Source organism: Bos indicus x Bos taurus, chromosome 10 (assembly GCF_003369695.1).
Source record: "Bos indicus x Bos taurus breed Angus x Brahman F1 hybrid chromosome 10, Bos_hybrid_MaternalHap_v2.0, whole genome shotgun sequence".
Lineage (NCBI taxonomy): Eukaryota > Metazoa > Chordata > Mammalia > Artiodactyla > Bovidae > Bos > Bos indicus x Bos taurus.
In genome coordinates, this window is record NC_040085.1 from 17341647 (window position 1) to 17353799 (window position 12153).

Below are 12153 nucleotides of genomic sequence, written 5' to 3' on the forward strand. Positions count from 1 at the left end.
TATACAGAGGTCTTAGGGGTGTTACATCATCTTCTGGCCAGGGGGGCCTGCTGACAATTTACGACCCTCTCCTTGTGACAGCGGTCAGTCAATCAGGACACTTATTTCTCCAGGGCTGATTATTCTCAAAACAGACGCCACCCAAGTAAAGTTACACTCCTACAGGGTGAGGGTGTAGTGGGTTTTAGTTAAGGAAAGAATTTACTTAGCCTAAGGTCTAACGTGATTAATATCAAAGGTTAATACTTATTTCTTCTATATATTCATTAATGTGTGTAAGGGCAGGGGATGTGGAGACTTAGCAACAAACATTGGCTCAACAAATGAAAAACCCTTCACCAACACAATTTCTAATTAGCCCATTATACTTATACTAATAGTTTTCTAACTTTTCTAAGGAACCTGTTTTTAGAAGGTTTAAAGCATCTCGTGCCTCTCATGGTTGGGAGGCTGTGAGCAATCACATGTGGCCGGACGAGCCTGTCAGGCAGGCCAGAGAACCTTCAGAGGAGTTTGTAGGTTAAAACACTCTTGCCACACCCAAGAGTTTTTATTGACTGGAGCTCTAGGTTAACTCCTTCTCCGAAGGAGGTGGTGGGGGACAGCCCCCCGTAAAGTCAGAGGTGTAGGTAAGAGCACAAAGTAGTAAAGTAGGCAGGCTCTGGTTATGGGGTAGACGCTCGAGGATTTCCAGGGGGACTCCTGAGGCTCGATCCCGCCTTTGCGTATGTCGAGCCTCCTTCCTCATGACCTTTGCCATGGGCGGAGTACCTCACTCTGGCCCCCAACATCTCTCCCTTTTTTATTTCTTAAAGCAGCCAGATGCAGCTCAGTCGCGAGCCTCCGAATGCTCTGCCGAAGAATCCTGACAATACAAGGAAGAGTGATTATGAGAAGTAGGATTAGAGCACCAAAAACAACATAACCAGGGATATTAGACAGAATATTTTTTCCAGAAATAAAATTAGAGAAGGTGTGAAAAAAGTCATTAGCTGCTCCAGTGGCAGTAAAATCCAGTCGAGAGTGTTCCAAGGTCTGTATTTGATTATGAAGTTTCCCTAAGTCCAGGCCAATATCAGAACTGTTCCAAACACCTGAGATATGATTTTTAATCTTTTCCCATTCATAATCTGTCTCGTTTACTTTCAAAGATGTCACGCATATCCATCTGTAATCAGCGTGGCATGTCAAAGCCATCTTCACCTTCAAAGCCTGTAACTCAGTCCCAATATGCATAATTGCTTCTTCTAAGGCATCTACTCTCATCTCTAATTTCCTATCTATAGCTTCCTGAGTTGCTAGAGTTAAAGAAACATTTTTAGACATGGTATCAACATATTGCGCAGTATGCACTTGTTGAGTCAATGATATTGCTGCTGCAGTAACAGAACTAATTGCTGCTATTAAAGCTGATATTCCCAAAATAAGTAAGCCCACAAACCGTCGTGATCGCATTAAATCCTGTAGTTGTTGTAACACGGCGAGACCGTAATTGTCATACCAGTGGGAGGTCACTGTCACGGGTATCATGAGATAGGGTGGGCGTCGCAACACCACAAAAGAGCAAACATTATATTGAGGGGTCAAACAGGATGAAAGCATACATTGTTCACAAGTCACCACGTTAGGTCCACCTGAATAATTCATGCGTACATTAAGTTTGTTGGAGTCATTAGTAAAAAGGAAAACATAAGGTGAGGGTAAACACGCTAAAACAGAATAAGTGGAATCGTTATCTGGGCGAGATAAAGAAACGGGGGCAGTAGCAGCAAGGGCTCTCCAAATCTCAGGCTGCCAATAGGTTTTGCTTTTAGTTGTATAAGACAGCATGGGAGGAACAAATTGGTTAATGTGCCATCTAGTGGCTTGCGCAGGCCAAGGGAGAGGAATCCTATTCCAATTCTCGAATCTGCCTTTAAATGTTTTCTTGATCAATGGATCCTCACCCGGATTCGGGTTGCTCCAATCCTGAATAGTATAATTCCCACCGCCTGGTATTCTATAATTGATCCTTGAACTATAAGTACAAGTTGTCCAAGTCGGATACCCAGTACGGCCATCTATGGTCTTCCACACTTCATCTGAAGGAGCAACCTTATAACACTCTGGATAACCGGGAGGGGGTGTAAAACGCAGGGTCACATAAGGGTCACGGATCCCGGGCAAGCGGGCCACTAATACCCAAACTACCCGATGACGTAAAGACTGGGAATCTATTTTTGAGGAATCTGTTACAATTATTTTTGTAGAGGCCCCAATGCACCCTTCTTTAGTGGGTGTAATAAAACTCTTTGGATTATTGGGGAAGTTAAAGCAAACAGGAAGGTCGTCTATTAATCCCCTGAAGGTATAATTAAAATTAATAGGATATTTATCTTTGGTGTAAGAAGTATAGAATCCTCCCAAAAGCTGAGGTTGGTCTGTGTTGACCCGTATAGGCTCATTATTCCAGGAAACAACCTGGAAAGTTGGAGGATCTGGGAGATATGCCCAATACTTAGCTGGAATAGGAGAGGCGCTTACCTGGCAGGAAAGCAAGGCAAGCATGGCAATAAACATTTTCTCAGGAGAAGCTGGAGATCCCTGCGAGGAAGTCATTCCTCGTGCCTGGTGGCAAAGTGTTTTTATTTGTCCCCATGTGGGTATGGGGGCATTCCGGGTCGCCTGAGTTGGGCGGCCTGGGATGTTTCTGCGGCGCGGGGAATCAGGGGGAGTAGTGTCCCGTATGTGTAGTTGAGACATCTGTTTGGTGGGCGGATCCGTTCCTTGCTCATCCGAGGTCCCTGAAGTCAATTGTCTCGATGTCGGCGACATCTCCCGCGCTGGCGGAGGAAGCGGAGGCAGAGGGGGTCCCTTCCTCTTGCGGGGTCGTGGCAGCCGTGGAGTTCGGTATCCGAGGGGCTGAGACATGACGAATCAATCTGTCTGGAACCCAAATTGGAGAATCTGCGTCCTGTGGAAAAACACAAGCATATCCTCGACCGCTGGTTAACAATGGGTCGGGACCTTTCCATTGTCCGGAGAGGAGGTCCTTCCATTTGACTAATGGCTTTGCATTCAATTGCTCCGGGCACCAATGGCGAAGCATTGCAGTAGTTCCGGCCGAATCAGCATTTAAAATATTTATTACAAAAAGAGCATGTTGCAAGATTTGATGGGGAGAGCTATACTTAAACTCCCCTTCTTTTAATTTTTGAATTTGAAGCTTTAATGTTTGATGTGCTCTTTCCACAATGGCTTGTCCCTGGGGATTATAAGGGATGCCTGTATTGTGTTTAATTTGAAACTGTAAACAAAATTCCTGGAAAGACTTAGAAGTATAAGCAGGGGCATTATCAGTTTTCAAAGCCTTTGGCAGACCTAGATATGAAAAGCAAGTAAAGAGATGTTGTATAACGTCTTTAACTGCCTCTCCAGTACGAGCAGTTGCAATAATAACATGAGAAAAGGTATCTACAGTTACATGAACAAAGGAAAGTTTTCCAAATGAAGAGACATGAGTTACATCCATTTGCCAGAGCACGTTAGGTTTGAGACCGCGAGGGTTAACTCCCATAGGTAGACTATTATAAACAGTGGGGCAGTGTAAGCAAGAGCGCACAATCTCTCTAGCAGTTTCTCTGGGAATTTGGAATTGATATCTTAAGGCGGTAGCATTTTGATGATGAAGTGAGTGAGAGGCTCTGGCTTCCTCAATCACCGTAGCCACTGCATTTCTGGTTAACAAGTCAGCCAAGTCATTAAAGGCATTTAAAGGGCCAGGCAATCCGGAATGAGCCCGAATGTGTCCAATGAAAAATATTTTATTTCTTTTCCAAATTTGTTGCTGTAAATTACTTAACAAATGAAATATGGTAGTCTTATTTTCAGGCAAAACCGCAGTTTCAATGTGTGGAAACAACCTGACAATATACTGAGAATCAGAATAAAGGTTAAATTCTTCATCTGCAAACATAGCAAAAGCCTCTATGACTGCTGTTATTTCAGCTTTTTGAGCTGAAGTTTCCCGTGTTTCTAAAACCTTTTGGTGATTTTTAGTGACTATGGAGGCTTTACCGTTTGCTGACCCATCAGTAAAAACTATCTGAGCATTTGGAATAGGAGATTGTTTACATCTGACAGGGAAAATAACTGGATGTCTGGATATAAAATTCAGCAAAACATGCGAAGGTAAATGATGCAGAATTTGACCACAATAATTTCCTATGGCAATCTGCCAGTCCTCATCAAACATTAGAAGAGCATCAAGTTGTTCTTTATTATATGGAATTACAATTTCTGCTGGTTCTTTACCAAACATTTCAACGCTCCGCTTTCTCCCTTTTAATATCAACGTAGCTATCAGTCCTGGATAAGAAGCCACTACTTTTTTAGCTTGGGCGGGGAGATGGACCCATTCTAGGGGGCCGTTTTGCCACAAAACTCCCGTAGGTGCAGTTGGAGTAGCTAAGCAGAGTAATTGCCAGTTTGTCTGTAAATTAACTCTTTTTACATAGCTATCAGATAAAGCTGCTTCTACTTTGTCTAAAGCTTCTTGAGCTTCAGCAGTTAATTGTCTTTTTGAAGTTGGGTCAGGATCCCCACGTAAAATATTAAAGAGAGGCTTTAATTCAGCAGTGGTTAACTTCAAATAAGGCCGGATCCAATTAATATCGCCTAAAAGTTTTTGATAATCATTTAAAGTAACAAGGTGATCTTTTCTCAATTTTAAGGGGGCATGAGTTACAGTTTCTGAACTGATAACCCGTCCTAAGTAGGTTATGGGCGGATTGACTTGAATTTTCTCTGGGGCAATTTTTAAGCCTCTGTCTGTTAATGCCTGGGTCAAATCTTGGAGGACAGTTTGTAAATGAGCCCTATCAGGGTGGGCAATTAAGATGTCATCCATATAATGGATCATATAGACTTGTTCATATTTACTTCTAACATCTTCTAAAGCAGCACTAACAAACTTTTGACATAGGGTGGGGCTATTTTTCATTCCTTGAGGCAAAACCTTCCATTGAAACCGTAGATAAGGCTGTTTAAGATTTTCTGATGGAAGACTAAAGGCAAATCGCTTTTTATCCTCAGTATTTAAGGGAATGGTGAAAAAACAATCTTGTAAATCAATTACAATTACATTGTATCCCTCTGGAATGGCTACTGGGGAAGGGAGCCCAGGTTGTAGGGCCCCCATGTCCTCCATGGTGGCATTAATAGCTCTTAAATCTTGTAAAAGTCTCCATTTACCAGACTTTTTCTTAATAACAAAAATAGGAGTATTCCAGGGGCTATTGGAGGGCTCGACATGTCCCAAATCTAGTTGTTCAAAAATTAATGTTTTAGCTGCCAGAAGTTTTTCTTTAGTCAGAGGCCATTGTTCTACCCATACTGGGTCCTGAGATTTCCATGTAATGGGGTCGGCAGCAAAAACAATGGCCTCCATCAAAAATTTGGATACCCTAATCCAGCACGGAACTTTAGAGGAGCAGGGCAGATTGGCTCAGTTATTCCTGTCTGCTGTCTACCTAACCCTTTTGAGGGATCATAGCCCATTTGCAACATTTGAGAAGTTACTTTATCATCAGGGCTAAAAAGTAACATGCCCATTTGAGACAGCACATCCCTCCCCCACAGCGAGAAGGGCAGCGAAGGAATCACATACGGTTGAAATGTCCCACGGGTATCCTCAAATTGCCAGTTTAAAATTTTTGCACTTTGGGCTACTGCAGGAGCTCTCCCGATGCCCACTAAGTTATTTGCGGTAGTATGTGTGGGCCAGGAATTGGGCCAGTCTTTCCCAGAAATACAGGAAACATCTGCCCCTGTGTCTAATAGCCCTTCAATAGACTTGCCACTGACAAGAATAGATTTCATAGGACGCTTTTTAGTAATTTCTGTTACCCAAAAAGCCATATCACTAGACCCAAATCCTTTGTCCTGTCTTTCATTTTGGGTGGCTGTTTGCCCAATTGCAGTATGATAAGGCAAAAGTAAAAGTTGGGCTATTCTCTGTCCCTGATGTATTTGGAAAGTTTTAGTCGGGGGTGAAATCATTATTTGAATTTCTCCTGTATAATCTGAATCAATCACTCCAGGAATAACTGTAAGACCTTGCATAGCTAGGGAGCCTCTGCCTAGTATAATTCCTACCAGGCCAGTTGGTAATGGCCCTTTAATTCCTGTAGGAATTTTTATACTCGGGCTATCTGGAGTTAATATTGTTGAGGTGGTGGAACTGAGGTCCAGTCCTGCGCTGCCTGGGCTTGCTCTGATGAGCTCCGCGACGGAACGAAGGGAATGAATGGGTTTAGTGAGGCTGCCCCAATCGTTATCGGGGCCTGGGGCTGGCCCCTCAACCCGTTTCCCGAGTGCTGGTCGGGGCCTAAAAAGGTTCCATTTTTATGAGATCTTGACCTACAGTCCCTCGCCCAATGATATCCTCTCTGGCAGCGAGGGCAAAGAGACCTAGGATTCATGGGCAGGGGGGCAGGGTTCTGTGGAGCAAACATAGCCGGTAGGGCCGGATTAGGCAGATAAGAACCAGGTGTTTTTTGAGGGCAGTCACGAAAAGTGTGTCCTTCCTGGCCACAGGAAAAACAAGTTCTAGGGAATGCATTCCTGCCTTGGTTATTGGGATCACCTTGTGATGGCTTATTCTTGTTAGTAAAAAAAGATTGGACTGCCTGCTGATAAGAATTCCCTTTTATTGCTGCAGCTATAGCAACACCCTGTAGCATTGATGGTCCTACATCTGCACACTGTTTCATATAATCAATTAAAGATCCAGTTCTTCTAATAGGGCGCAGTATAGCCTGGCAGGTGGAATTAGCATTTTCAAAGGCCAAGTGTTTTGTTAATAATTTAGCTCCCTCAGAATCAGAAATTATTCTCTGGACAGCTTCTGAGAGTCGTGAGACAAAGTCTTCAAATGGTTCTTCTGACTTTTGTTTAATATCAGATAGAGCAGTACCTGATGCCTTACCATCAGGCAACGAACGCCAGGCAGTAAAGGCACAATCAGCCACCTGTTGTATAGCAGTTCTATCTAATTTCATCTGTTCGTCATACGAGGGGTAGTCGGTCTGACCAAGTAATATAGGTTCAGTGATATGTTTAAGGTCTGTATTTTGGTTAGAAAAAGCATATATACGAGCGAGATCATCATATTCAGATTTCCAAAGTATAAAATGTCCTCCGGACAGGCAGGCCCTAGCAATTGTTTTCCATTCTCGAGGTGTTAACCATTGGCCTGCTAAATTTTCTACTAGCTGCATCGTATACGGGGCTTTAGGCCCATATGAAATACACGCATTTTTAAGTTCTTTTACTAATTGAAAAGAAACAGGCTCCCAGTCGATAGCCTTTTGTTCCCCTTCATCATTGTCAAAAATCAAAGGGAAGCAAGCCTGAAGCTGGGGATCGAATTTCTCGCTAGGGGCAGAATAGGCCCGTCTCCGTGGGATCGATATTGGAAATTTCCCACTTCGATAAGGAGGTGGCGGCAATCTTGTGGGGTTAATAGGACCTGTACGGCTTGGTATGGGAGGTGGCAGCAGTGGCATAGGTTCCATATCCTCTGCTCTGTACTCTGGAGCTCTTTGAATTGTTTGGTATCCAGAGGTTATATATGGGTTAAATGGAAAAGTCTCTTGGGAATTTCTAGGGGCATACGGCCTGATAGGAGACGTTTCCCTTAAGCTCCTTGGAGCTGATGGCCTGACAGGGGAAGTTTCTCTTAGGCTTTTTGGGGCATCTTTGTTTAAAAGATGCCAATTTTCATCAGAGTGATATTTAGCTGTTATCTCGTCTAAATTCTCTTTTTCTTTCGGGGGAAGCTGATCCTGTTTCTCATCCCTATCTTTAAGTTGTTCCTGAGTAGTCATAGCTTCTAACATCTTTCTTAATTGCCGATAGTCAGGCAGGTCTTCGTTTTTCTCATTTTCCTCAGGTTTAACTACAGTTTCATCCTCATTTTCCTCTTTAAAAGTCACTCTTTTAGATTCAGAGGCAGGTTTAGCTACAGCATTTTCTTCACTATCCCCTTTAAGATGTACTTTTTCTGAATCTGGGGCAGGATCTAAGACATCTCTAATGATATTCCACAAGGAAAAGGCATCGTTAGGCACCTTTTCTGAGCCATGTTCAGCATGGTAAGTTTTTAGCTGTTTTCCTACTTTTTCCCAGACCTCTAAGTTGACAGAGCCTTCGTCTGGAAACCAGGGACAGTGCTCTTGTACAAATGAAAAAAATGATTGAATGGCAGATTTTTAAACTTTGATTCCTCTTTTACCTAATAACTGTAAAATTACTCCTATAAAGAGTTGTCTTTCATTTGATTCAGTATTACCCATGTCAGAAAATTAAGTATAGTAAAAGATTTTGCTTTAAGCTATCAAAAGATCAGGCTTTTCTTTGGCCTTTTAACTTCAGAAACTGTTTTCTCTAAGTCTAACTCTTTAACACTTTCAACACTTCCCACTCCTCTCGCCCTGTCTATCCTACAGGGGGGTCCGCGGCACCCTTGAGTGGGGTCCTAGCCGTCCCGAACACTGGAAGAACAATAGGGCTGATGGCCCAGATTGTCCCGGGGGGAGGAACAGTAGGCTGATGGCTCAAACTGTTCCGAGGGAGGAGCAGTAGGGCTGGTGACCCAAACTGCTCCGCGGGGGAACAAGAGGGCTGCTGACCCAGTTGTTCCGAGAACGGGGAGCAATAGAGCTGATGGCTCTGATTGCTTTGGGGAGCTTACCTTCGAAAGTCCCTGTCTCGGGCGCCACCTGCCGGGGACCAGCCCCAGCTGATCCAGGGTACTCGAAGGAGAGACGGCGTCGGCGAGGGTCAGGATACGATAGTTTCAATTAGATATTAATTAGAGATATAAAGAGTAATAGAATAAGGATAGCTCAGTAGGAAAATTCAGTGGAGAAAAGAGGCTGAGTAGCTTGGTTTACGCGGGGGACCAATAAAACTTCAAGACAAGAAGCTTGCACCACTTACGTAGGCCGCAGGCGTCCTTCCGTTCTCCCGAAGGAGAGGAGACACTGAGGCCTCCCCGGTCGGATCTTAGAAGCCCAGGCAAAATTAGTAAGCTTGGTGGGTTCCGCGCTCCAGATGGAGACTCAGCCAGAGGGAGAGAGAGACATGGGGAGACCAGTATTTTGAGAAACTGATCCCAATTCTTTATTTTCCAGAGTCTGTTTTTATACACTGAGATGTTATACAAAAGTCACGTGGGGACAGCAGTCCTGACTTTTATTAAAGTCAGGTGCTTCACACAAATGTATACAGAGGTCTTAGGGGTGTTACATCATCTTCTGGCCAGGGGGGCCTGCTGACAATTTACGACCCTCTCCTTGTGACAGCGGTCAGTCAATCAGGACACTTATTTCTCCAGGGCTGATTATTCTCAAAACAGACGCCACCCAAGTAAAGTTACACTCCTACAGGGTGAGGGTGTAGTGGGTTTTAGTTAAGGAAAGAATTTACTTAGCCTAAGGTCTAACGTGATTAATATCAAAGGTTAATACTTATTTCTTCTATATATTCATTAATGTGTGTAAGGGCAGGGGATGTGGAGACTTAGCAACAAACATTGGCTCAACAAATGAAAAACCCTTCACCAACACAATTTCTAATTAGCCCATTATACTTATACTAATAGTTTTCTAACTTTTCTAAGGAACCTGTTTTTAGAAGGTTTAAAGCATCTCGTGCCTCTCATGGTTGGGAGGCTGTGAGCAATCACATGTGGCCGGACGAGCCTGTCAGGCAGGCCAGAGAACCTTCAGAGGAGTTTGTAGGTTAAAACACTCTTGCCACACCCAAGAGTTTTTATTGACTGGAGCTCTAGGTTAACTCCTTCTCCGAAGGAGGTGGTGGGGGACAGCCCCCCGTAAAGTCAGAGGTGTAGGTAAGAGCACAAAGTAGTAAAGTAGGCAGGCTCTGGTTATGGGGTAGACGCTCGAGGATTTCCAGGGGGACTCCTGAGGCTCGATCCCGCCTTTGCGTATGTCGAGCCTCCTTCCTCATGACCTTTGCCATGGGCGGAGTACCTCACTCTGGCCCCCAACACAGGGTGACAATATACAGTTTGAATAGGGAAATGGGAACTCTTTCTGAGCTCAGGAAGAAAGAATAAAAACCATGATTAAGGTTGCACAGGAGAGAATAAATACCCTGGTGACCCACATGTAAAACAGACTGTAAACAAGAGAGTGAGATTTGAGGTTAATGGAGGGTCATCTGGCCCAGGCCACCGTGTGTCACAAGGCCGAGTGGGCATTAACAAGCGCTGTCCACCCGGGGGTGAGGGTCAGGGATGGGAGGGTGGGAGGCGTTGCTGCAGCAGACTGGCCTGGGCCTCAGCAGGACAGAACATAAGCTGCTGCTGAAGTGGGGTGGGACAGGGAGCCAGCCCTGGCTTGGGCCTGCAGAGAGAAGGGAGGCAGCAGGAATCAGGCCGCTGGGACAGTGTTTGTCGTACAGGGAGGGCAGCAGCAGACACTTGACACTTGACAAATTCCTTTTCCTATTTGGAACCAGTCTGTTGTTCCATGTCCAGTTCTAACTGTTGCTTCCTGACCTGCATACGTGTGTCTATTCTTTTTCAAATTCTTTTCCCATTTAGTTTGTAAAACTATTATTTAAGTTGAAGTTGATGAAAATCTAATGATCAAAGTATTCATAGTATAATTTTAGATCATTTTATCAGATTAAAAAAATTAATTTATTTATTTTAATTGGAGGATAATTATTTTACAATATTGTTACGGTTTTTGCCATACATCAACATGAATCAGCCACAGGTATACCTGGGTCCCCACCATCCTGAGCACCCCTCCCACCTCCCCTGCCACCCTATCCCTCCGGGTTGTCCCAGAGCATGGGCTTCGGGGGCCCTGTTCATGCATGGAACTTGCACTGGTCATCTATGTTACCTATGGTAATGTACATGTTTCAGTGCTATTCTCTCAAATCATCCTACCCTTGCTAATTGCCTCTGTCTGGAAGGAAAGTCAACGTAGAAAACCCCTTAATGGAAAAAGTTTCCTCAGCGCCAAGACAGGACGTGGTTGGAGCCCCATCTGCAGTTTCAGTACTGGGAACAGGTTCCCTCTGAGCACTGTGCCTCACAGCACAGAGGTAGGTGGTCGAGTCACTGTGCTGAGAAGTTGCAATGTATAAAGCACTGTGTCTTGAAGATTTATCCAACGAGACTGTAATTCTTCCACTTGCTTGCTCTTTCTGATTCGCCTGAACTGACAGTAGAGATGTGAGCCCTTTCCCGGGATCCTGCCGGAACCACTGAAGAAAGTACAGAGCGCTGTCAGTGTAACTGCAGTTGAGAACCACGCTGTCTCCCTCTCTCACGTTCAGAACTTCAGGACTCTGACTCACGTCCTGTTTACTGCTCACCCCTGTTCAGAAAGAGAAAACAGACAGGCTGGTTAGTGGCTGATTATTCTTTGAAAACTAATTTTAAGTTTACTTTTTCGCTGTCTACAGGAACTCCCAGAAACCATGCAGGTACAACTCCCAGACTTCCTCTCTTCCCTGGGGAGGAATATCTGGTAGTTGCCCATTCTTTGCCCATTTCCAAATCCCTCTAACTCACAGTCTAGTTGTAACCAAAGGATGAGCAGGCTTAGGGATTTGTCCATTCCTTCTGTTATGTAGACTCACTGAGAACTGAGTTCTTGTGTCTGTAAAATGTTCAAGGACTCACAGGATAAAAGATCTACTTTGCTGCCTCTTGTTTTCAAAACTTTCTACAGGAAACACAGCGTCAGCCCAGCCAATCAGAGCAAGCCACATAGGCATGGAGGAGGCCGGCGCCAGAAGCCCATCTGCCAAGAGTGGGAGGTTGCAATGGAAACACCACCATCTCAGGACCAAGCCCAGCCTTGCCAGACAAATGGTTATCTCTTTCCCTCCTCTTTCCCTCCTCCTAGGGAAAACAATTTTTAACACATCAGATTTGTAGAATGTGGTTAAGTATGTACATAGAGGGGCTTCTGCGATGGCTCAAACAGTAAAGAATCTGCCTGCAATTCAGGAGACCGAAGTTCGATCTCTGGGTGGGGAAGATCCCCTGGAGATAGGAATGACAACCCACTCCAGTATTCTTTCCTGGAAAATTCCATGGACAAAGGAGCCTGGTGGGCTACA

The 12153-nt window shown here is 44.4% G+C and overlaps 2 protein-coding genes across 2 annotated transcripts; both read right to left on the reverse strand.

Annotated features, from left to right (window-relative positions):
* Positions 1–1098: 1098 nt before the first annotated feature.
* On the reverse strand, positions 1099–3096 carry LOC113899355 (the record flags this gene model as incomplete). The annotated part of the gene is made up of 1 exon (XM_027552768.1): positions 1099–3096. A coding segment is annotated over exon 1 (1812 nt), but the record flags the coding sequence as incomplete, so codon positions are not given.
* Positions 3097–6197: 3101 nt separating this feature from the next.
* Positions 6198–11567, reverse strand: LOC113899324 (endogenous retrovirus group K member 7 Gag polyprotein-like). Its single transcript, XM_027552756.1, has 3 exons — positions 11474–11567; positions 10983–11402; positions 6198–8194 (listed from the first exon to the last, which is right to left on the reverse strand). Exons 1-3 carry the CDS (start codon positions 11565–11567, stop codon positions 6198–6200), a joined length of 2511 nt encoding a protein of 836 aa, XP_027408557.1.
* Positions 11568–12153: the final 586 nt, after the last annotated feature.